Consider the following 26,649-nt stretch of genomic DNA (forward strand, 5'->3'; position numbering starts at 1 on the left):
ATTGAACCCTCTTAACCTTTTAGGTTTTAGTTTATAAATGAACTAAATCATAATGTGTCAAAGAACAACAAAATATTAAAAGTTAATTAAACATCCAGTTAAAGTCTCTGTAATTAAATAACATTATTCTTTGTTCTTATCAATAACATTCTAAACAACAGCTTTCCCACAACGTTATGTTCACTACAGTTCAAAGGTCAAATCAGTTTTGGCTTTTTCTCACGTTCACAGCCTGGTTCTGCCAGATGTTTCCCTCTGTTCAAAAGTAATGTGAATAGTCCTGACACAGTTTACAGCCAGTTTTGTCACCTGAAGAACACGTTTTAGTCCCTGAAACCATTTAAAACAAGAGCTCAAAAACAAACTAAAACATCTAAAAAATGTGGAGGTGTTTCAGCATGAAGCTAAACATCATCACCGTACATTATTATCACATTTATCTTATTTTCTCTTTTCCTGTGTTGCATTAGTTAACAGATGCAGCAAAAAAAAAGATTTTCATTGTTTTTTTTCTCTTGGTGAGTTATGGTTCATGTTGCTAAAAAAGGAAATCAAATTAAAATGAGTTTAGTAAAAGGATTAAAGGCTTTCAAAGACCTCTGTATGCTTTATTTTGAAAGGCTGGCTGAAATTTAACACACATCTTTTCTAATCAATTCATGTCAGTTTATTTTTGTAGCACCAAAACACAAGTGTCATCCCTTCACAAAGTAAACACTCCAACTCAGTTCTCAACATATTTTTATTTCATGCATTGTAGCAAAAAGCCAGCAGCTCACATGCTGAAACAGGAAACGCATTTGTGTCCAAATCAAGCAGTGAGTCACGGGTAATAAAACAGAATGAGCTGAGAAGGCTTTTCAAAAGGAAACAAACGGATGGATGAAAATAGATTCACCTGAGGGGACAAAAATAATGCAGAAATACGTTTAAATTTTGTTTACAACAACAAACAGGAATAAAAAGGCTTATTTATTTTAAAGATCGTGTGTGTGTGTGTGTGTGTGTGTGTGTGTGTGTGTGTGTGTGTGTGTGTGTGTGTGTGTGTGTGTGTGTGTGTGTGTGTGTGTGTGTGTGTGTGTGTGTGTGTGAGTGTGTGTGATAATAGTTTTACTGTAGGAGGGTCAGACACTAAAGTTTCACAACTTGTTTAGTAAACTTGTACTTTGGCTCCCTCCAGTGGTTTTTGCTGGTATTGCTGTAAAATGCATTTTAGATGGAAAGCAGCAAAAGCAAAAAGAGTTTGCCCATCGTGTCATACTTTCACATGGATAGGACGGCTTGCCAGGCCAGTGAAAAATAATATTTGGTATTTATTCATCCTTGATTTGCAGAATAAACAAGAAACGTTTTGATGATAAAAAGTTTAAAATGTGTTATTTAAATATTAATTTAAAGGTTTTAATTTTCCCTTTTTAATAGTTTTAGGAAGGGTAATTTAGAAATGATTTGTGCATTTCAGACATGTTTTTAAAAAAGTAAAATAAACTAAGATTATTTGTGGGCAGCAGTAGCTCAGGAGGTGGAGCGGGTTGCCTCATGATTGGAGGGTCATGGGTTTGATTCCAGCTCCACCAGGGGTGTTCTGCTGTTGTGTCCTTGGGCAAGACACTTCACCCAACTTGCCTGTGTTGGTGGTGGTGAGAGGGGCCCACGGCGCCAAATGGTAGCCTTGCCTCTGTCAGACCGCCCCAGGGCGGCTGTGGCTACAAAGTAGCTCACCATCACTGGCAGTGTGAATGTGAGAGTGTATGAAAGCGTCTTTGAGTGTCCTAAACAAGCGCTATATAAGTTTGATGATGATGATGATGATGACTATAATTATTAAATTTATTTCTAACCTGTTGGAATATGTTAATAAATCATTCTCACCAACGACCACCGCAATATGACTCAGGATATAAATTGCCTACAGCAGCTTCTCAGAGTTCACACGCTTCACAACACAATCAGTCATTCACCCGTTCACACACACATTAACCTAGATCAGTGGAGGGAGATAGATGGATGGATGGATGGATTTGTGCTGTTTGAGGATGAATCAGATCCTTAAATTATAAAGCATTTTTAAAGTATTTTTTAAACATTGTTGTTAATACTGACAGTAGAACCCATTACTGATGTGGAATATGTCTTTCTTTGTTCGTTTTGCAACATGTAAGAATGAGTTTCATGTTTGTTGCCAGATTACTACGCTCATAAGTAGAAAATGCCGTAAAGCTTGCTTTACTGGTGGTGTTTGTGGCTGAGGAAAAACCTTAATAGATGTGGAGGAGTCCAGCTGTACCAAAAATGACAATCTTTATTCATTTACAGGTTTAGGCAGCATCACAAGCCAGTTCCAGGTTGGAGCCAGACGAGCAGCTCAATTAACAGGTGTACGGGCTCCACACCAGACCAGGGTAAACCACATCCCCTGGGCCCTGGAACACACACACACACACACACACACACACACACACACACACACACTACACTGCATATGGTCACGCCTACTCAATACACAGCAAACACACTCGTGATAATTTGGCTACTATGCCAATCACTCAGCCTCTCTGCTGCAATCAGTCGGCTGACTCCTCCCCCTACTCACCAATCAGAGACTACAATTAATACATTGCAATATCTGGTGTTAACACTCTTGGGTGTTTTAAGGTAGGGAACACTTACTACACTTATTACGGTAGATTGTGGTTTTCCGTCTTGCTGTTAGCTTGCTGATATAGTTCTGAATGACTCATTAAATGAAGTAAAGCGCCAAAATTGACTCGTCATTCATTTTACACATACAACTCACTGTAGTAGCGAGATCGATAGGCAGATTGGAGCTGCGTCTGCAGTGATGCGGGCGTTGTAGCGGTCTGTCGTGGTGAAGAGAGAGCTGAGCCAGAAGGCAAAGCTCTAAATTTACCGGTCGATCTACGTTCCTACCCTCACCTATGGTCACGAGATTTGGGTAGTGACCGAAAGAACGAGATCACAGATACAAGCGGCTGAAATGAGTTTTCTCCACAGGGGGGCTGGGCTCTCCCTTAGAGATAGGGTGAGAACAGTGGCGGTTCTACATGGAATTACTCCCCGGGCGAGGCCCCCTTTGAGCGTCGTCCCCCCCCCCCCCCCCCCCATCCGACCACCACGACCACCACCCCACTTGCACGCACACACGCATGTTTTCTACAAACAGGCATGCTTTATTAGAACGACTATTGAACATTCATTTTTCTAAGTTGCACATATTTACATTAATTACTATGAAGTTGTCAGAATGTAAAGCAATATACATTATATACTGTATCAAAATATATAGAATCAAATATACAAAAACAAACAATAACTAAATATTAAGAATATATGAACATATAATTAATATTCTAAATAGCAAAAATGTTTCACACATAACAAACTAAAGATAATCACTACAGCATTGCACTTAGAACAGAAAACACAAACTAAAATTAAAACCTAACCTTGATGCAGTCATCAATAATGTCATCACATGAAATCTGTTCCCCTACTGAGTGATTGATACTAATCAGAGCCAGGTTAGTGAGCCGCCCCTGAAACATAGGTGACCTCGGGTATGACTTGATCAAGTTTTGAAAAGCTCCTCTCAGCTTGAGCCACAGTGACTGGCAGAGCAGTCCAAATGTTGGGGTAGATCTCCAATAGATCTTTATCATGATCCATAATATTTTAGAATTGCCCCTGAAATTGTAATTTAAACTGACATAAAAAAAACTGTAGACTACCAAAAATGCCAACTTTTACAGAACAAATCATGTAAAAATAATCAGTGCAGCCATCTGCAATAAATAAACAGGATAGTTAGTGGTGACTGGGGAGTTTTCTTCTGCTTGTAGAGTTGTTTTATTTATTATTATGTGAACATGATCAACATGTGTTTGTTGTTGTTCAGGCAGGCCACGGCTGCAGCGAGCATTTAACAAATCCTAGTTTGAATCAGTAAAAAACGATTCAAGGAATTTATTCGAACCATTTGAATATTCGTTTGAATATTTCAGCCCTATTAGCTCTGTTAGCAATTAGCTGACCGAATTTAACCGTTAAAATCCCAGTTAACTGGTTCAAAACATTGAAAACATGCATCATGAGAGCGTACATACCTTTATCTTTCTCCTCTTTTTTCTTTTTTTTGTTTTCCTGAATCGGGCACCTGGTGGTTTTAGCCTTTTTATGTTCATCTCTTCTGTTTGGCTCTTGACTCAGTAAGTTTCCTTTAGTCAGGACTAAAAAACTGACCTTGATGGGTGGGTGACCACAAAATCGTTTTGTTTTTCCTTTTTTTATTCGGCCATTTCACACAATTCAGAAAAACCTGAAAGAATGATAGGCCTGTGTTTATGATATTATGAATGAAATGTGCGTTAAATGGAAGAACATCAAGATGTGATTGACTTTAGCCGTGTTAATACAGTTGATTCAGCCCCTATCCGCTCATTTCATTTGGGAAAGCCCCACAGGTGAATTCCCCCACCACACCCCTCCCCTTCCTCTTCTTCATACACACACGGTTCACCTGAACCCTCTCAGTCAGCAGGAGCGCCTGCAGCTGCAGGGGGTGCCAACTTGCTGTTTCCAATCCAGACACTGTGATATGACAGATAGAATAGAAAACCTTGGTGCGGCGCAGAATTCTTTCTTTTTTATTTTTTACTCAGCGCTTGTGCGCCCCTTTTGTGTCATGAAAAAATGCCGCCCCGGGCAACTTCCCTGTCTGCCCGTGCCTAAAACCGCTACTGGGTGAGAAGCTTGGTCATCTGGGAGGGGCTTGGAGTAGACCTGCTGCTCCTCCACATCGAGAGGAGCTGATTATTTGCTTCTAATTCGTTAGCATTGTTAGCTCAATGTTAGCCTCTAACCTGCTTCACTCAATATTAGAGTAAATCAAAAATATGCAATTATTTCTTAGGGGGACAAGAAATAACTTCTAGGTTGCTTCGGTTTACTGGCTTTGGTTATTTAAACAAACCTGGAGCTTTCTGCCTGCAGGTGTTTCATTACAAATCCCAGCGCTGTAGCTAGCTTGCCCGAGACACTGCAACCTCACAAACTCACTGATACAACCAGTAGCAACGTCCCACTTTTGTTTTGTTTTTTTAAAGGACAAAACTGGCCACCCCCAGCTAGCTGAGAAGGAAATCTGTTTCTAACCTTCCTTCCAACATGATTGAGACTGTTTTGTGATTATTTCCCTGTAGAATTCTAACTCATTGCTCCTTTAAATCGTGTTTTCCAACATTTGAGATGTATTTAATACTTTTTAATCCAGGTCAATTTTTCTCAGACATTTTTCATATTTCCAGCAGACGTAGTCGTCTGAAATCACCCCAACAGGTTTGGCCTTTCCTTGATAGACGGGATCCTTTCAATCTCATGTCAGATGAACCAGAAACTCCAGATTAAAATACCGCTCCTCGTCTATCATTGGTCGCCATCAGGAAGTGACCTCTAGTCCAGCAGGTGTTTTCTGATCTGATCCAATAGGAAATGTGGGTAAGTTTTCAACTCTCACAAATGTAGTGATTGTCAACAGTATTTTAAACCTGAACTGTTGCTCTTTATTTCCTAATTCTGCTTGAATCTGGGGTTTATTCAACAAGTTTGATGTTTTTGTTGTAACTGTTAAAGTGAAAATATTCTAACTCTCTTCACTCCTGTGAACCACTTGTATTTTCCAAATCCTATCATTTATTTATTTATATCATAAAGATGATTTGAGAAAAACTTGAGGATGCAACACCCAAAACTACCAGAGGGTGGCAGTATTTTAGCTGTAATGGGATTACTCGTCGGCCATCTGACCTTCTTCAGATGGTTGCTTGCTTTAACGCACCTGATTCAGATTATCAGGTCATTAATGGACTCCAGCAGAATTTCAGAATGAGAAGATCAGGTGTGTTGGAAAAGAGTGAACAACTTAAACTTGCCATGTGGAAGCCCTTTAGGGCCAGATTGGACACGAGTATTTTTATATTGCATTCATGAACTGGAATAAAAATATCTGAGTTCTAAACTGAAATACAGCCTAAAAGTTGGGTTTCCAACTTCAACATGAGACAGGACTGTGTAGTCACCATACTGGTTCCAGTCCTGGACCAACTGTAGGTTTTTGGCCCAGAACCAGTGAAGTAGCTCTCCAGTCATGTTGCACTGATACTAAGTGCCTGATAAGGTCTGATATTAGGTCTGTCTGAATCATTCTGCATCACTTCACGGGCTCCAGCAGCTAAATGTTTTCGGTTGGAATAATTTGTAATTCAGAATTTCCTAAATTATTTAATTCATGCATGCTGGGATTTTACCAGTTGCATGTAAATGCCAACTAGAAGTTTTATCTGGGGCATCATTTTCCAGGGCAGTTTAAGGCCTAGTCCACACATAGCCAGTTTTTCTAAAAAATGAATATCCGCCCCTCCAAAAACTTGCATCCAAACCACCTCGTTTAAAAAAAACTGTCCACACCTACCCGGATAAATACGTTGTTAAGGACATGCCAGACCTGTAGGCGGCAGCACTTCCCCCGTTCTTAACCTCGTCTTTCGTCTGTGGCCTTCCGCAAGGAGCAGTAATTCCGCTTGCAAAAACAAACAAGCAAAAAGCGCTTGGACAATTGATGGATCGGGTAGTGACAGAGCGCAGCTCTGAGGGCATCCATGCTGTCGGTTAGTGTAAACACAGGTCGCACACGTGATGTCAGCATTTTTTTGTCGCGGAAAGTGACGTTGCGGACCTTAAAACTCCGGTTTTGTCTGTCCACACGCAGACACCCAAAACGGAGAAAACGCAGATCTTCACTTTGGCCAGAGTTTTAAAAAAGATTCGTTTTCGTGTGAAAAAACTCCGTTTTCGTGTGGATGACAGTCTAAAACATAGAAAAATATCTACGTTTTGGCAGATCCCCGGCTACGTGTGGACAGGGCCTCAGTTTTATAATAATCTAGGATAAATCTTACAAACAAATAAATCTTAGCCAATGCTACCTCCAACTTCACTTATCTGATGTGGCCTGCAATGTGCTGCAGAATGCTGCTGATGGAGCTAATATCAGACGGTGTTATCCAGAGGAGTCGTGGACATGTGGCATTGCTGCAACATAACTGGAGATTTGCAGTTTTGGTCCTGGATAGGGCTGGGCGATATATCGAAAATTTATCGTTATCGAAATTTCTGACTTTTATCAAGAAAATTTTTCCCTTGCCAATAAATTTGATGATAAAAAAAAGAAAAGGTGTTTGTAGGTTGACAACGTTCATGTCCTTTTATGAAGACGTAAAAATGTGACTCAACGTAATACATTTGACAGCCCCATCTAGTGGACAACTTTTGTCTGCGCATACCTGTAGTTATTGTCCATTTATCGTTATCGAGGTTATATCCTCAATATATCGTGATATTGATTTTAGGCCATATCGCCCAGCCCTAGTCCTGGACCCAATTTGGTGATTACAGATTATCCTTCCCCTAAACGTGTAGATTATCAATAAAATGGTAAATAGCCTGTATTTGAAATAGCACCTTCTAGAGTCCTGGAACCCCCCAAGGCGCATTGTACAATTGACCATTGTATCTGCAACACAATACCTGTTTTCATCTATTGCCTTTTATGTGCTTGTTCTTGTTTTTGCAACTAAACAAAATTAGCTCCAGTGTGATTTTGATAAAGTTGACTTTAGTTGACTCTGGTTGGGTGTATGGAAATGAAATGAATTTGTTTTGAAAGGCATTAGACTGTAAAGAAGCATTTTTGAAAAAATTTTCCCCTAATTTTACAGATCAGTTCATATGCTGGTGAAGGTTTTCAGTAATCCATGGTAATCCGAAGGGGTTAAGGCAGCTGAACTTGTTTCTTGAAGATGTTTTGAAAGCAGAACGTCTTCAAGGAACCAAAGAAGTCCAGTTGGCTTCGTTTAAACCACTTTGGAAGATCAGTTCCCATTTAAAGGTATGAATAAAACATTGCGTAGTAAATTTTCCAATAGAAGTCCACAATAACTCAATAAACAAATACAGTTTGTTGTATTAAAGGCATTTATTATAATTTTAAATCAGGTTTTTTGTGCTACAGTAGTTGATTACAATAAAAACATCTATTGAAATAAAATTATTTTGATTTAAATGGCAAAATGTTAATTATGTTATACTATGTCTGAGTTTAGATAATGACTTATTTGTCTAATATTTGTTCTGAAATATGATGTAAAAATAAACATTTTTTTTTTCTTGTAGGAGTGTTTGCTTTGTTGGTAAGAAAAAGAAAATAGTGTACATTTCAGAAAATGTTCGCTTTATTTTTTATAGATGAGACTCGTCAGATGAAATGATTCAATCGTGAGATGCATTATGGGTACTTGCGTGTATTTTATGACCAAATTTTCTGTGATTTTCTCCTGTGGCTAAACCCCGCCCTCGTATTGCGTTTCAGGCGGAAATACGTCATGTCGATTAAGCAAAATATGCTGAAAAAACTCCCCCTTTAAATGTGACTTTAGCTATAAGTTGTTCTGTGTGGCAAACTTTGGCCACACCCAGATCCTAACCCTTTAAAAATAAATAAATAAATAAATAAATAAATAAGCTCTTTCTTTTTTTTTTAAGCCCTCCTCTTTTGTGGTGCGTTTGTTTGTGTGCCGGCGCGTCCCGGCGGTGTAACCGGAGAGGGGCCTCGCTGAGAGGGAATGCAGGACTGCAATGGAGCACAATGCAATACAGGTAAAGCCGATATAATTTCCAAATAAATACCGATTTATGTCGCTTTGTCCGCTCGTTTTGTTACACGTTGACGGGGTAATATTTTTACCGCGTGTCGGTGTGAATTTTAGTCAAATTTCGCGTTTAATTTAATTCAGTTTGGCCATGTCGTATTGATTGTTTTGCCATATCAGGCACCGAGAGTTGCTCTGACTGCAATTACAACTTTATTCAGCCAGGCTCAACTTTTTTTTTTCCTCTTTGGGCTAGTGTCTAATAAACGGCTGATATTTGTACATTTCTCGGGGAACAGTCGGTGGTTTTCTCCGAGCTGTGTCTTGGGTTCATATCGGAGTCTCAGCTGCTGAATTTCAGTTTAATATTACTGATATTTTCGCCATGTTAATGATTAATTTCTTTGTGTGTGTGTGTGTGTCGTGTCGACACAAGTCTTCTTCTTCCCCCGGCTACCAACCCCCACCCACACCAAGCAGCACATTAGCTCAAATAAAATTTAATTTCTACCCGTTTGGCTGCCTGAAAAATTATCAGGAAACTTTTGGGCTCGTGCTCATTTTCAGCAGAAACAACCTAGCTCTGCCGCGTCGCCATTCTCCATGTTTGAACGTTAATTCCGCCGACGTGATATTAAACACACATAAATATATATTATTTTCCTCCTCGACATGAACTAGGTGGAGCAACGTTTGTGGTGCTTTAAATAGGAAGCTTATTGATATTTTTATCTAGTCCTCCCCGACATTTTGTCTCCGATGTAATTGGCTCAGTTTAAGGGGAAATGTTTTAATTTTTTGTTTAAGGGTGAAATGAGCTTCTCTACTCTGAAATATGGAGGATTAGTCCAGGAAACCTCGAGGACACACAGCCAGGGCAATGTGAGCTGCTACTTTTGAAAAAGAAAACATTTATTGGACAGAAATCCTCCATGAATGCCTTTTATGGAGGAGGATATTTAATTTTCCAGCTATGGCTGTGTATTTTTCCATAATGTCTGTTTAAATATTAATTTATTGCAGCAGGGTTTTATTTATCTTTTATTGTTTCCCACACCAGAGGTGAACTTGTAAGCTTTGTGAATAACAGGATATAGCCAAGGTCAATAGTGTTTCATTTATTTGTTTATTGTGCAAAGCAGGAAACATTTTTTTATTAATATTCAGCTTTTCTCTTTTCTTCTTTTTCTTCCTCCCTCTACTGAAAACTGTGTTAAAAAATCTCACCGCATTATTCTCAGAAATATCACGAGAACTGACGCAGGCATGGTGCAGATTAAGGGTTTCCATCTTAAATTCCTGTGTGTGTGTGTGTGTGTGTGTGTGTGTGTGTGTGTGTGTGTGTGTGTGTGTGTGTGTGTGTGTGTGTGTGTGTGTGTGTGTTCACATTTTAGAAAGAGGGCTGCCTCTCACTGCTCAGATTATATTATGTGGCTTTTATTTTCCTGCCTGCCGCTAGGCTGGAGCAGTGCTTCAGCTGGCCCTCCCCCAGGCTCACAAAAAAAAAAAAAAAACAGAGCAGGCATATTCACACAACACCGCCATACTGCCTAATAGTATGTTTATGGCCCACTTTACGCTGGTATTTAACATCTATTCTCACTATAATTTAGTTATACATGTGCAAACTGCTTTTTGGGGTGGGGGTTTAAATGGCACCAGGAGGACTAAATGCAGCACATTTAGGCGTCCTTTTGTTTCCTTCCTCATGATTGCAGCTCCCAGGATTAGTTAATCATCAGAGAATAAAAGAACAGCCACCCTGACTACAAACCTCCATAAATAAAGCTGATGAGGGGTGAATTTGCTGAATTTTTTAAAAAGGCTCAAACTAAGATGGCAGCCATTTTGAGAAATAATTTTATTAATTTTCCAGCACATGTTGATCAAATTGATTCCAGCAGAGACGTATTAACTGAGTTGAAGATAAGTTCTATTTTAAGAGTTTAGCATCAACAGGAGTATAAATATTTGTAAAATTTCTGTAAAATCAGCCTGGATTTTACAGCTGGATTGCTCACATGGTCTACAGGAAGTGTGTCAACATTGAGTTTCAGTGACTGAGCAAAATAAAAACACTAAATGTCTCATTTCTGTTTTGCAATTTCCAAACAAAACTTTTAATTTTAATAAGCCATCAGTATGGCTGTTGGGGAAAATGAGAAATTATTTTTAAACAATCCTGAACCTCCAATAAAAAGTTTTACTAAGTAAGTTGTTGAAACAGAATTTAGATACTTTTGTTTTTCTTTCAAACTTCTGCTTATATTTCTATGACAATATTGCTTTGTGGGTAGGCCTGGGCGATATGGCAAAAAGAATGATCATGATATATTTTTCCATATCGTTCGATCTCGATTTTAATCACGATTAATTTTTATATTGTCAGTTTAAAGCAGCTTAAAATGTAAAAATAATGAAACTAGATATTAGTTAAACGTTTTATTGACTTTCTCTGTGTATTTAATGATATACAGGTACAAAATAAACAAATGGTCTGCTTTGGAAAATTAACAGACCATAAAATGTAATCTTTTTTTATCTATGATATGAATATGCCGTTTATGCCATAGCTACTGGCACTTAATCTTAACAATACAGTTTAGCTACTTTGCAGGTACAAAATCAAACAACGATAAACAAATATAAAAATTAGCTGTGCAGAATTCTCAAATCAAATATTTTTATGCAAACAATAACACACCTATAGAGCAAAGTTTAAACTGTAAACCTGAATGTCAGTTTTGCTGTGCTATAAACCGACTGAATAAAATGTGTAAACACAATAGAGCATAACACTGGTGCACATTACTTAGGACTACAGCCTGCTCGTCTGTTTAACCAGACGTTGAAACTTCAAAGGGCTTTTTGAAAAAGGTGCCAAGAGTCTTTTTGTTTTTGTTACATTCACTGGTGTAGCTGAAGATGTAGCTTCTGCTGAGGTAGTTGGTCTGGACTGTGAAGTCTTGCATTCATCCAACATCTGAGAGACAGTGTTGATTTTTACAATTTCTATTTTGTCAGCCTGGATGTAGTTGGTCTTGAAGCGAGGTGCACATTACTCAGGACTTGGTGACAGATCTTTTGCCAGGAACACTAACCTGTTCACAGCATCTGGCTTTAAAGCTGACCTATGACACAATATTGCCACCTGTGCAAAAAGCCCTCTCTGAGGGTCAGCTAGTAGCAGGAATACAGAGGTACCGCTTTGCCAAGAGGCTAACTCTGGGCTATGTTGTGGGATAACTCTGGGCTATGTTGTGGAGTGCAGTGTTTCCCCTAGGAATTTTTCTGGTGTTGGTGGGGATTGGGGGGGGGGGGGGGGGTTATGACACGTCTCACCTTTATGTTAATATTTTTTTATTTGATGCACTCCACTTTGAACTGCACCAATCCAGCAGCTGCTGCATTTTAATAACTAGTATTAAAGGTTAATACACCCAATTTTTGCACAAGAATAATTTCTGTTTTAAACTCTCAGTGACACACTTTGCAGAGGGGGGGGGGGGGGGGGGGGGGGCATTTAATTTTTCTTGGCGTCTGGAAAAACATCTCCTTCTGCCCCCTTTATTTTGGTCCAAGATCATTACTGGGCTGGCCCTTTTAAACACCTTCTACACCCCTGCTTAGTAGACTTAATGAAGTATTTTTAAGCCAGTATAAAAATGACTGAAACACAAATTTACACATTTAGCATTATTGACCAATATCTTTGATTTAATTTATTTGTTAATAACATCAAGATGCATTATAGTGAACATTATAATGAAGTACATTTTTCTAGTGCAGAGAGGAGACAACCCATAGAAGCACTGATTTTATCTCATTTCAGAGAAAAATAGAACAGGTCAGATGCACCAAATAAATAAAATTACTAACATAAACTCAGGAATATGTTTCTTTGCTTCATTGTTCTGGTGCTGAAAATATCAGTAATGTGGATCAAAGGACAAACACAGATGAATGCACCTCTTATTTATTATTTGGAAATTAGTGGGTGTGGTTTACATCAATACATTATTTTAAATCTGAAATTAATATGGATTGATCAGAAGTTGCTATGTGTATTGTTTATTTGAAAACTATTTACAGAGCAGCCTCAGAACTGAGATTAAATATTTTTGATCACAATAATAAAGGAACTATTACAGAACAAGTTTTTCAGTAAAATCAGAACATTAATATTTAAGTGCATGAATTAATGCATCTGAACTCATGCAGTAGGAACTAGGAAATATGAAACACTAGAACCATTTTATTTTAATTTGATTTAACTGATTTTTTCCTAACGTTGGTGGCATTTTTCCCCACACACAGTTAAACAAAACAATGTTGACTGAGGTGTGTGTGTGTGTGTGTGTGTGTGTGTGTGTGTGTGTGTGTGTGTGTGTGTGTGTGTTACGATAAAAGTAACTTTAAATATTCAACTGAAAAAGAGGCGAGCTGAAGAAAACCTAGGGAGCACTGAAGAAACGTGAGCAACAGTGACTACGTTTACATGCGGCCAATATCCGGGTTATGATCGGGTTAAGGTCGGTATTCGGGTTTCTGAGTTGATCAGAATAACCCGTTTACAAGCATAAATAGAAAGAGTTACCCCTAACTTGCATAACCCGATTTAAATGCGGACGTTGGGGTAGCGTCAGGACGTATGGACTACGTCAAGACACAATATGCGGTTACCTTCTTGTATATTTTGCTGTCTCTGTACTTTCGGCCGTCAACAAAAGACATAATGTTCATACTTTTCACCAGATCGATGAAGACCGAGGTTTCCTCGTCACTCCAAAAGTGTGGTGCTGTGCCGCGACTCGCCATGTTGCTCCCAACTTGTTTACTTCCGGTGTTCTGGCGCATACAAGACGTCTCGCTACTCAAAAGACCAAGATTCCTTGCGAACAGAGCATGCGCAGAACACACGCTTTGATGGGGATTTCCCGGTATGCGTTTACACGACCAAACATTCGGGTTAGAAAAGGGTTACCCCAGGTGTAGTAACCGGGTTTTTAAAAACCCGGTTATGAGCATATCCGGGTTTTTGGCGGTGTTTACATGGACCTGCGGAACCGGGTTATTGTGAATATTCGGGTTTTAAAAGGGTTACTGGCTGCATGTAAACGCACTCAGTGAAGCAAGCACAGAGAGATCCGTTACTGTGTGTGCGTGCGTGCGTGAGTGAGTGAGTGAGTGAGTGACGGACGGACGGAGCTCCCGGCTGCAGTTTTGTGTGTAGGGAGGGACGGACGCTCTATGTGACTGGCCAATCACAGAGCGTGAAGACAGTCAGTTACCCAATGAGGATTTTCCTTCAGCACGATTACAGATATTTACGAGTTTTACTTGCTTCATGCTCGTATTCATCAAAAATGCTTTATCCGTACCGGATACTCGTCTGAAGTGAGTATCCGGCTCATCCCTAGCTGTAACCACCCTGCCCTGCCTCCTCCTCCTTGCTGCCTGCCTGCCGGCTGTGATCACAAGCAAAACAGAGTAGTTCCCGCTGCTTCTTCGGGAAACGGCGCAAAAAAAAATCAATAAAAGTTGGGATCTTGTAGGCGTGGCGCTGGGATGTCAGCCATGGTGGGCCACCACCGCTACGCCTATGTAATGGAAACACTGGGAGTGGATCTTCCACCATACCAATGGATTGGTTTCACTGTCTGCATTTGCACTTGCAGGTAACTGTTTAGTTCAGCCTCTACAGCTTGTTCATCTGTTTGACCAGACGTGGAAACAGCAAAGGGCTTTTGGAAAAAGGTCCCAAGAGTCTTTTTTGTTACTTTCGTTGGTGTAGCTGAAGATGTGGCTTCTGCTGAGGTAGTTGGTCTGGACTGTGAAGTCTTCCATTCGTCCAACATCTGAGACACAGCGTTGATCTTTAAAACCTCTATTTTGTCAGCCTGGATGTAGTTGGACTTGAAGCGAGGATCAACAAGGGTTGCCATGCTCAGGAGGTCATCAGTGACATCATCATCATATTTTTCATTTAAGTAGCAGGTGACTGAATTCTTGATGGCCTTGGTAAGTTCTGTGTCAGTATCATCTGGCTTTAAGACCTCTTCATTAAAGACCTGAAGGACAGGTTTCACACAAGAGACACTGACAAAAACTTCTCCAGAAAGGGCGTCAGTAAAGTCAACCAGGGGATTTAGGGCCTTGTGGACACTCTAGAACATCTATGTCCTGCCATGAAGGAATCAGGTGCCTGATTTTTCTATCATCTGACAAAACCTTTGCAATGGTCTTCTCCTGCTCCAGAATTCTTGCAATCATTGCATGACACGACCCCCACCTGGTGGGGGATTCTGTGATCAACTTGTGCTTTGGCAGTTTCAGTTCATCCTGGGCAGCTGCTAGTGCTTTTTTCTTTTTCAGTGTGTAAGAAAAAGCACTGCCCAGTTTTTTGGACACACCAACAGCTCTCTCAATCCTCTTGTCTTTCATGCTTCCACCTGAAAAAAATATTAAATAACTTAACAAATCTCAATATTACTAGAATTGACATAGAGACTGCATAATGCAAAACCTACAAACTCCATAAAACAATTTTAGCTTGCATTTTTTTCAAATGCTATTAATCAAGGGATAACCAAAAACTGGGTACATTCAGTGTCAGATAGACAACAAAAAGCTTTCAGCTGATCCAAAATGGTACAGCAAGAGTCCTGATAAATATTTTTCAACCTCTTAGGGCCCTGTGTCCACACAAGAGTGTCTTCAGTCAGAGGCTTCTTCAGTTTCGCTGCAACACTGACCGCTACTGGAGATCCTTCCTGCCAACAGCCATTGTAATATACAACAACTCTTTGATGACTTGATTATTATTATTATTATTCTGAGCTGCTACTACAGCAATCAGTTTCCCTCTGGGATTAATAAAGTATTTTTGAATTGAATTGAATATGTGGACATTGGCTCCTTGCACTATAAAATGCTATAATCTTCACCTTAGACCGTTTTGTTATTATTTATAGACACATGATATTAACTAACATTTTTAGTTTTATTTTTTATAGGAAATTTGACAAATTATTAAGTTTTATTTTATTTTAATATTTGTAATTTTGTTTCCGTTAAATGAGTGTAGACTACTCTGTAATAGTTTGATATACTTTTTCTTTGAAATCACATCAAATACAGGTTCAGGTGTCAGGAGGTTAACAGTTCTCCTGTTGTAGCTTTGCTTCGTTGCTTCCCTGTTAAATGTAATTATAAGATCCCCCTAATATTTAAAGCTCTAAAAGCATATTTTCTATTTGCATTGTTATATATTAATGTAGAACAATTTTCTTGATATTTACTTACCTATAGCGGAGTGCAGCCGGTGACCAAAACACTGAAGTCGAGTCCATCGTTGGAGAACAACAGCTTTAACTATGTTGCCTCTGTTATCTGTTGTGATGCACACCTGGCGGTCTTTGCTCAGGTTCCATGATTCCAGTGCATCCTCCATCCCCGACTGATGATTTCAGCTGTGTGGTCCTCCGGAAAATATGCTGTCTGCAGGCATGTGCTTTGAAGAGTCCCCTCCTTGTCATTGTAGTGTATTGTTAGACTCAAATATGGCTCAGATGAACGACTCGACCAAAGCTCAGTGGTAGTTGCAAAGAATGAAACATCTTTGAGCTCCATCTCTAGCTTTTCTCTGCATTCGTCATACAGCTGTGGCAGTGCAGTTTGAGAAAAATACTTTCAGCTGGGTATTTCGTAACTCTGGTCCAGAACTTTGATTGAATGCTTAAATCCTTCTTTCTCTACTGTGTTCAGAGGCATCATGTCTTTTGCTATACAAAAAGTTATAGCTTTTGTGATGCTTTTGCTTCTCTTTGAGTTCTGCTCGTACGGTTCAACAGCTGAAAACGACGAGATGATTGATTGATTGCTGTTTTGGTTGTGCAGCTGCACCACCAGTGCCGGCTGGACCACTACTAGCAGCCGCGCTAGTGCTAAGTCTACTTTGAGACAAGCTAACAAGTTGTCCGGACTCTGCTAGCATTTTCATGCTCTCTGTATAATCACTTGGGTGGTATTTCTTTAGATGATTAAATAGATTCGTAGTGTTGCTGGTTTTTGAGGGCACCATTCGCCGACATACCTTGCATGTCGGCTTGATTTGCTCAATGTCACTTTTGAGATACCGAACCACCGCCACACAACTGACGTTGAGTAACTTTCTTCTGAACAATGTCTTCATCTCCAGAAGACAACTCCAAGTCATGACTGTGATCTACTTCGCTGTCTTCAGCTCCACGTTTGGCCATTCTGCTTATTAAACCTCTTCATCGCAGAAGCGGAGCAGGAAAGCAAATGCTTCTTCTTTTTGTGAAATGGCGGTGGGCAACCAATGGGCATGGAGTGTTAGCGCCCCCTACTGAGGTTGCCCAGATCTGGCATTTTTGATCGAGACTCCCAGCTGATCACTGTAATTGGAACTGAAAATGATCGTGATCACAAAGTGCGATCATATGATCGCCCAGCCCTATTTGTGGGTTTAATACGTTGTAAATGGTGATAAAATAAATTCCTTCATGATTCTTGTGTTTAAACTGACACGATAAATGGCCTGTATTTGTGTAGCACCTTATAAAAAAACAGGGCGCTTCACAACACAGTCATTCACCCATTCACATGCTGGTGGAGGATGTAGCGACTATGAAGCCACAGCTGCCCTGGGTGAAACCTGCCGAACATTGGTGCCAACGCTCCCTCCGACCACCACTAATAATAAAATGATCAATGTTTTCAATTAGATTTCATTTATTTTGAAAAAGAAAAATAATTGACTTTGTTTTTGAGGACCTTAATAATAATTTAACATGACAGTAAAGATTCTGGCATATGTTGATTCACATTAAAAAGACCCATCTTGTTTTTATTTCTGAATATCCAGAACGTTTTTGGTTGCGGTAGTAAAAATTTCAATGTGGAAATGCCAATGCTAGCATGAATTAATGCATAGCATTACCGCAAACGATGCGTTCACAGCCCTGGGAAAAGAAAGTTATTTTTTGAGTTTCAGATCAGTCGGTCACTTAAACTGGTCAAGCTGGGCCTGGCTTTTTTTGTTCATATCAACTTCTAGTTAATTTTTATTTTATTTTGAACTTCTACTAAACCATAGATTACATTTCTTTTAACTAATTAAGTTTTAATTTTATCCTTATTTTTTCTTCATTTAGTCACAAATTTATTGGGTGGGATTTCCTCTTATTAAACTTATTTCATTAATATGATATTTTCTGTAACTTTAGACTAAATCAAGCTATTTTTTTTTATGTATAAATTATTGATTTCAATGTTAAACAAAAAGTTTAGCATCACATGTGTTAAAGGTGTTGGTCACTTGTTTAATCAATACATCTGCAATGGTCCCTAGTTGGAATGAATGCCTCTTAAGTTGTACCCTGGTGCGCCTGTTTCAGAAGCTAGAAGATTGCTAGATCAGGCGAGAGCTTCAGACGACAGGATATGAAGTCCTACTTCCTAATATTTGGACATCTCTCCTCTGATTGGCTAACAGCAACACAACTCTATCAATGACTCTGTTCGCTCTGCAATGTTGATATTTTATCTTCACAAATAACACAAGCATGGAGAAGTTCTGCTGTGTGTTGGAGTTGCTAATGCTAACGGTTAGCTTCTACTAGCTGAGACGTTCTCTACTGTTTCCTGGACGCTAATCCAACAACAGCCTTCCCCGTCGGGAGCCAAGATGGGTGAGTCCATGAATGTTAGTGACAGGGTGACGTAGATCTGTCAGGATTTTCTAATCCTAGAGTTTCACCGTCTGTTTTCTATCAGAAGCTACTGCAGGAGATGGGTGTAGGAGACTATTTTCATGTTCAGTGGTTTAACGTTGAATTTACTACAAAATAAGACTATCTCCATTCCCCTGTAAGATTCCCTTACCTAGTGCACTGAAACCAATTAATTCATAAAAGAAAATTAACAAACTACTTTTGTTTAGACAGATTGACATTTTACTTTTATTCATCTTTGGGATAGACCTATATTTCAGTCAGCTGACATATCAGGCTGATATTTTCCTATTGGTTTTTAATAAATTACCCTCGGCTGGTACACCTCTTTAGTAGAGCTGATTTAAAGTCAGGCATACCGGCGAGCATCCCGGTGCTGCTGCCAAATTTGATTTAAACATTTCTGAAAAACATCTGCATTGTAAATGCTCTAAAACATTACTGTTAACTGTCATTTTTGTTGTTTTGTACATTTAATTTTTGCAGAGTTTATTCATTTGTTTGACTAACGTGGGTAAAATATTTAAATGGTGAGCAGATTTAACAGTTGGGTAAAGTCTGTGTTTAAAAGCTGATTCAGGTTCAGAAATCTTCTGCCTCTACTGTTGGTGAGATTTATCAGGCAAATAATGCAGAAAATGTCCAGATATCGGCTTTAATAAACCTTAAACACAAATCAGCCATCGGCTGACCATGACCTCTACATATCAGCGTTAGAAAAACCCATATCTCTCTAATTCATGCTAGTTTGTCCAACTTGAATCAGTTCTGTAATGTTTATGTACAGATTTATTTTTTGCCTGTTACGTCCCCGACATGTGTTGTTAAAATGCGAAGGAGGGGGTAACGTGAGAAAGATGACGGTGGAGTTTAAAATGGTTTTATTTGTAATAAAAGGTTCTAAAAACGAGCAAACAGATGGCGCGCATTATAAAAACAATCTAGAAACTAACAATCTCAAGAACTCTGAAAAAGGTTAACATTACAAGACGAATTATCAACTATAGAAACACCTGGTAAAAACTTATTAAGTTTTACCGCAACGAAGGTGTTCTAAAAGCACAATGAAGTTGATAAAAGTCTACAACAATCTACTGACTAAAATACCTGGTAAAAACTTATATTAAAAGCTTTACCGCAACGAAGGTGTTTAAAACTGAAGTCAATAAAATTCCACAAACAAAGTTAACCTTTAACACAAACATCAAAAAGATCCCACTGGATCATTTAAAAGTCATCACTAAGAGTTCCAACTGCCAAAGTTTAAAAACTCATCACAACGAGAGAGGTTAAACCAGACCGAGACCAGGAGGACAGCAGAAGCCCTGCACTGCTGCCTCCCAGACTGCTGAAGGCACAGCCTTTTTATCCAGGTGTTGGTCATCAACAAGATTCTGCTCAGCTGTGCTCCTCAGCAGCCTGGAAGAGAGCAGAAGGGGCGCCGTCAGGCTGATCACCGGGGCTGGGTGACCCTGGCTCCTGGACCCCACTGGCCAGACTGGTAGCCGTAACACTGCTTTTGAAAAATAATCTGTTGTGTGAAAGTTTCTAAAATTCTTTTTAAATACCTGTAAGCTTGTAGAAAAAAGATTTATTAGAAAAACTAAAGTTGACCAAATAGTTTAATAGTAAACAGAAATCAACAATAAAACAAACTTTCATGAATTTTAAGACTAAACTGGCAAAAAGACAAAAAAATAATATCTGTTTGATTCTAACCTCCGAAAACGTTTCTGACGGATTTGTGGTTTAATATCAACATTTAATCCAAATTTTATTTAGGACAAATCTTCATTTCTGGATTTAATGAGTTTTGGGAGTTTTCTTGTCCTTTTTGATGATGTATTTAGATTTTGCTCTTGGAAATTAGTTGTAAATGTGCTTGGTGGCATTTATTTGGAGTGTTGTCAGCTTGTCACTATAATCGAGCTGTAAAGTTTCCACAGGGACCCAGCATTTAATTTAATCTCCTGTGGTTTCATAATTTCTGTTTCTGCAGCTGAATATAGATTCAGTTTGACCTTGCCTGCTGCATCTTCGGTTTAATTGTTGTAACTGTTCCTGTGGCGATGCAGGAGAGTGACTGAGAGCTCATCGTTTTATGTTGTGATGTAATCAAACGTATTCGTCTGCAGTGAGTGAGCGCAGTTTTTCAAACACACACACGCACATACATATATATTATTAGCAGTTCTTCTGTTACCATGTGGCTCCATGAATAGGTGACATGTTCTCCTATGACATTTATTCCTTATCTTTCTAAAACGTGATCCCAGGCATGCTACAGCTGGTCCCCGCAGCTCTGGTGGCTGGGGGGAGGGCAGCCTTGGTGGGGAGTGGGCCGGGTGAGGTGAGAGCTGTCGATAACCAACGCGGGGGTGACATTTTTTTAAATACACTGCATATAAACAGCATTGAGCAGCTGAAGGGCAACAGAAAAGCCTATGCTGAGACGTCAGCAGCTACAGGACGAACAGGAAGGACTGGTTGCTGCTGAGACGCTGCAAATTCTGGAGCACACGCCCCTGCTGCCTATTTCTGGGTGGAAAGCAGGGGAAATAAATTATATGCATTTTGTTTAGTAAGTCTTCAGTGGGCCACACCCTCAGCGAATACACAGGGTCTTTTATTTCATCTGGATAATAAGCTGGGTGAACGTGACTTCCGTCTGATTTATGACTCCTCGCTTAATGTGGAAAAAACTTTGTTAAAACTGCCCAGCCCCTCAGCTGCACTTCAAAAACCAGAGCTACAGCTGGGGTGGGCTGGAAAACGCCAAAGTAGTCATCAAATATTTATTAATCCGTATAAAAATGATTTAAATTATGTTTAATTGTCTAAGAATAATACATTTTCCTGCAGCCCCGTCGAACACGAATACAATTAAAATAACTTCTGGAGTTAAAATGTATTTTTATTTGTTTTTATTCAGTTTTTCACATTCATAATCATCACAGTTTCATATCTAAACTGATCAGTTTGTGCAAAGAAAGGGAATGGGTGAATAGTTTTCCATTCAAAGAACAAACAGCAGCTTTCCTGTTTAGCAAAAATGTTTGTTTATATTTCCCCTTCATTCACACTGGTGGATATTTGAAATGGGAACAAAATTGGGAACATTTGAGTCACTTAGATATATATTGAGGTTTATCCCGTTTGTTCCTTCATTTTTAAGGTTTGAGTTTTAAAAGAAATGTCTATTTTTCCATTTTAAACAAACATTAATAAATCTGGTTTCAACACCAAACATTATTTTGATTACTTTTCCTTTAAACATGTACAAATGATTTACATCACATGAACGTTGAACACGCTTACGTTTTTATTGGGGTTGAGTTTAAGCATGCTGAAGACTTGCATGCATTAATCAAGAAACCTCTAATTTAATCAAAAGTATAAAACTAGAAGGCTGTTAAGCAACTCTGTGATCCCAGTGGTCACATGACACAACATTCTTCATAAAACATAAATTAGATTTAAATAAATCTAGCCCATTTCAGGGCGAAATCAATGCAGCACCAGAGGTGGAGCGATAAATCTTTCCCACTGATAAATTAGCTGATATTTTTAAATCATTGGTTTTTGGCTATGCCTGTGTAGGAAATGGAAAATAAAGCAGCGACTGCCACGGGCATCACACTCTAGTTATTTTTAACCCTTATATTACCTTTTAATTTTCTAAAGTGTCTGGTGTTTGAGCACAAAAAATGCATACAAAACTTCCTATAGAAATAAAGGCCCGACCGATATGCCTTTTTTGGGACCGATACCGATAAAACTTTTAAAAAAGGCCGATAGCCGATATAATGGCCGATAAATCTCCCTCACAAAAAAAAAGAAATACAAATTTTCTTAAGCTTAAACCCTTCATTCTCTGCCTTTTTGATGCAAACTTATTTCTCTATTAGACACCAAAGAACTGTCTCAATAACTCACTCGGGTTTCCAAGTAATGCAAATAAAATTTATTTAGCAGATCTCAAAAACAACAGAACACACACACTCATTCACAGCATAAATCTAACATTCAAGGTTTTTCTTGTAAACAGTGGTTTCCACAAATACATTTTACCTTAAAGGAATATTCCCCCACTCAGTAAAACTGTGTCATGTTAAGATTCCCCAGAGTTAGACAAGTCAGAAAAAGCATTTTATAACCAGCCCAATGTGATCTGGCAGCAGTTGGTTTTCTTAGTTTAGCATAAAACAATGTAAGTGAATTCACATACACTGTAGTGTTTTTTTATGTAGGTGAATGCTAGCCTTCCCTTCCATTGCTTTATGCTAAAACAACTGGTTACAACATGTTTTTTCTGACTGGGCTAACTCTGGGGAATCTAACAACACACACACACGTTTAGGGACAGAAGATCCCTATAAGAATATTAAAATAATAAAAATGCAGCAATAAATAAACCGTAATACTTGTGCTTTGTAACGAAGTAACACTCTGTGGAAGTTAACTTGGTGAACTTATTCACCCTGGACAGGAAATAATTCCACATAAGAAACATAAATAAGAATAAATAAATAAAAAAGTTCCAAAACAATAATTTGTGTTCAAAGTTCAAAGGAGTGGAGAAACACAACATGAGTTCATAAAGCTGGCGCCATCTGATGGATAGGTAGCGCAATATCGGCCATTTCGGCCATCTTTTTGGCCAATACTGTTAATGACCCCAATATCGGCCGGCCGATGTATCGGTCGGGCCCTAATAGAAATATTATAATTTGTGTGTCCCAATTTTTTACACACATTTCACCCTTGGCTTCAGCCCTAACAAAATATAATAAAAAATGTTAGTGTTTCTGAGATTTATCCCCTTTGTTGCCAGGTTTATGATCAATAAATGGGCATAAAAATTAGGGATGGACAATATATCGGCATCAATATCGGTATCGGCCGATGTTAGTAATTTTTTTACATATCGGTATCGGTTAGATAAATAAAACCAGGCTGATATTAACAACCAATATTTTTTCCATCTGGTCTCCATTTGTTTGCCTGTTTCAGGGGGTGAGTGGGTGATGTGTAATTGTTTAGTCATGTGAACATTGAATTAAATCATCTCAGAAGCGTAAATGTGTGTGTTGTGTGAACATAATAACGTAAATTTAGCTTTAATAATTTTCATTCTATACAAAATCTGCTGATTTTAGAAGCATTAATGTCAGTATATCGGTATGGGCAAATATCTGTTATTGGCCATAACAGTAATCTTGATATCAATATCGGTCCCAAAAATTCATATCTGTGCATCACTGATAAAAAATATTTTCACTTAATTTCTTTTATTTAAAATCAGTGTTAGTTATTGCCTGGGTATAGGGGAAATGTTATGAATGCAGAAATTCAGCCTGAAGATCTTAAGGACCACACACTGTGGAATTTAAAAAGGAAATTTGTACACAAAATGCAGAAATCTTCATCTTTAAGGATTTAGATTACAAATTGGCAAGCAGCTATTGGGTTACACCAGGCTATTTAATATTTCAGCTGCAGGGCTGGTTTAAAGAGGTGTTTTTTTTTTTTTTGCAGATTTTTAGCTGCTAACGGATCATAGAGCAGCTGAAGCTGTATGGTGGATGTGAGCATGAGATGAGCCATCAGCAGCATTTCCACGGCTGCTGCAGTGTAAAGCTTAAAAAAAAAATAACAAGACCAGCATTTCAGCTGTGTGCCACTTAAAACAGCATCTGTGCAGCCCCCAGTCTACCACTTAGCTGGTGTTTAAAGATCTCCATCTTCAGTGCAAAGACAGCCAAAATAAAAGTAACTGGTGATTATTTTTGTATTGGTTTAGAAAGGATGCTGATGCATCAATGTTCTGTGTTGGTGATGGGATCAGAGCTGTGTTGTTTTGGCTGCCATGGTTACCTGGTAATCTGTTTTATTAGAATAAATGGATGGTCAAAATGGAGAAGGGAAGAGCTGATGGGGAGGGGATTACAATTAGCGATGGGTACCAAATTCGGTACTTTTTAAGGTACTGACCGAATTCCATAGTACCGACTGAGCACCGATTCACGTAATTTGAAATGATGCCTCGTTTCGGTACCCGTCCTTCATAACGAGAACTTGCGCATGCGCAGCTGTCTAGGCAAGAGCGTTATGTCGTCGCTCACTGCGAGCCAGTTGTGAACAGAGCAGCATGGTAGAAAGAACGCACGCTAAAGCTTGGGTCCACTTCACTAAATGTGATGGGTAACTGGGTGATGATGAAACCAGCAACAACGATCTAAGTGAGACATCCTCATCTTAATCTGCTCCGGTAGGTAAATAAAATGTTTAAGATTATGTTAGCTTGATTTGTTAGCTTCCGTTCCGCTAATGGTGCATTTGCTTTCTCCTCGGAACGCCGAATTTCTGACGAACATGAACGCGCTCTAAAGTTTGGCTTCACTTTACTAAATGCGACGTGTGATTGGGTGAAGATGAAACCAGCAACAACGATCTAAGTGTGAGGCATCATCGTTTTAATCTGCTCCAGCAGCTAAATAAACTGTTTAAGATAATGTTAGCTTGATATGTTAGCTTCCATTGCCACTATTGTTATCAGCTAATGGTGCGTTCGCTTTCTCCTCAGAAATTCTAACTTCCCAGTAGGAAAAATCAAAGAAAAAGGACGGCAAAAGAATTGAAGATACACAGTAAATTTAATTCACAGTGAAGATGTTTGCTTAAGTTTAATTATCAGCTTATAAAACTACAAGGACGATGTTAAAATACAAACAGTTGTATGTTATTTATCGTGATATTTATCAATTATAGTTATATATTGAGAAAAATATATATTTTATTGTAAATGAATTCAAATATTAAACACTCAAAAGTATCTAAAATTGGTAACGTTAAGTACTGGAATCGATTCCTAGGTACCAGGAATTAGTACCGAATCGATTCAAATGTCAAAGGTACCCATCCCTAATTACAATACAGGAATTTGATTAATTTAGACAATTAATGCTAATACTAACATCAGAGCTGAAATAATGTAATTTCAGACAATATGGTAGTACATAATACAGAAACTCTGTTTATAAGCTGCAGAGTTGAGGAAAGAAAAACAAAATCTGAATTGTTTTTCTAACAAAAGGAGCAAAGTTTCCAACACAAAGCCAGATTTACATTTAACTACAAATCCCATGATGCATCAGGACTGCAGGCCTTTCAGAAGAAGTTTCGCTGCTTCTGAAACCGTTTAATGAAGTAAAATCAAGTCATTTTTATTATGATGTTTGTAAATAAAAGAGTTGTACATTAACAAAATCTTATAATTTTGAATGAAGTGCAATGAAATGAGTCACGTTCCATAATGGTGTCAGTAGGTCTACCATTGCCCAGAATACAGGACACAACGACAGCGACAGACTAAGTGGGGCTCGAACCTGCAACCTTCCGATTACGGGGCAAGCACTTAACTCCTGTGCTACCGTTGCCCATGTCTACAAGTTAGATATGCTTCCATAATTGTCATTCCTCTTGTCCAATCACCTTTTCATGGACCACAACGAATTAGAAGAAAGGGTCCTTGGAAACGCACACGCCTTCCAAAGTTACCAAACATTTAACAAAGATGGAAGACAATACTACTCCTGGTCCCACAGACCGATGTTGAATTGGAAGTCCACGACGAACCATGGTTTCAGGTGGGTAATTTATAAGCTGTTATTCATTATGATAGCATTGTGCCACCAATATATAATATTGATCAGAATAAAACATCACATCTGAAGAACATAATTATATTGTAGAAACGTGATATAAATGTATATTTACTCATTTAAAACAGCTTTTCCTATAATAAAGTTAGCATGTTATAGTGTATAACTATATCTTTATTTTTTGTGTGACAGCTTTATATTGCTGTGTTTTATGGAGCAACAGTTTTTATCGCAATTGATTCTGTTGCTTACCTTCTTAGGTGCTTTTTTCAGTGCCAACAAATGCCTCCCGAGGAAGAAAACCTCATCGTAGCTTTGTGAGCTACTTCTCCAGGCTGCTTGGATCAAGGAAACGTGTGAGCTGTTCTCTGGATACACCAGGAGTTACCAGATCCTGATGGGTGCTACGTCAGTTTATGGCTTTCTGGTGAGATTCGGCCACATCTCAACACCTGCAGCAATGACGTCCTCTTTAGATTCCCTCTGGAGCTGTGCGCAAAGGCC

The 26,649-nt window shown here is 38.8% G+C and overlaps 1 protein-coding gene across 1 annotated transcript in view; it reads left to right on the plus strand.

Moving 5' to 3' along the window:
• The first annotated feature begins 8,598 nt into the window (after positions 1-8,598).
• Positions 8,599-26,649, plus strand: part of zgc:77151 (AT-rich interactive domain-containing protein 5B) — a 68,597-nt gene continuing 50,546 nt past the window's right edge. Inside the window, exon 1 of the mRNA XM_015976673.3 lies at positions 8,599-8,730. Coding sequence (XP_015832159.3) covers positions 8,710-8,730 — 21 coding nt within the window. The 5' untranslated portion in view covers positions 8,599-8,709. The remainder of the gene's footprint in view (positions 8,731-26,649) is intronic.

The sequence above is a fragment of the Nothobranchius furzeri genome, chromosome 10 (assembly GCF_043380555.1).
Source record: "Nothobranchius furzeri strain GRZ-AD chromosome 10, NfurGRZ-RIMD1, whole genome shotgun sequence".
Taxonomy (NCBI): Eukaryota; Metazoa; Chordata; class Actinopteri; order Cyprinodontiformes; family Nothobranchiidae; genus Nothobranchius; species Nothobranchius furzeri.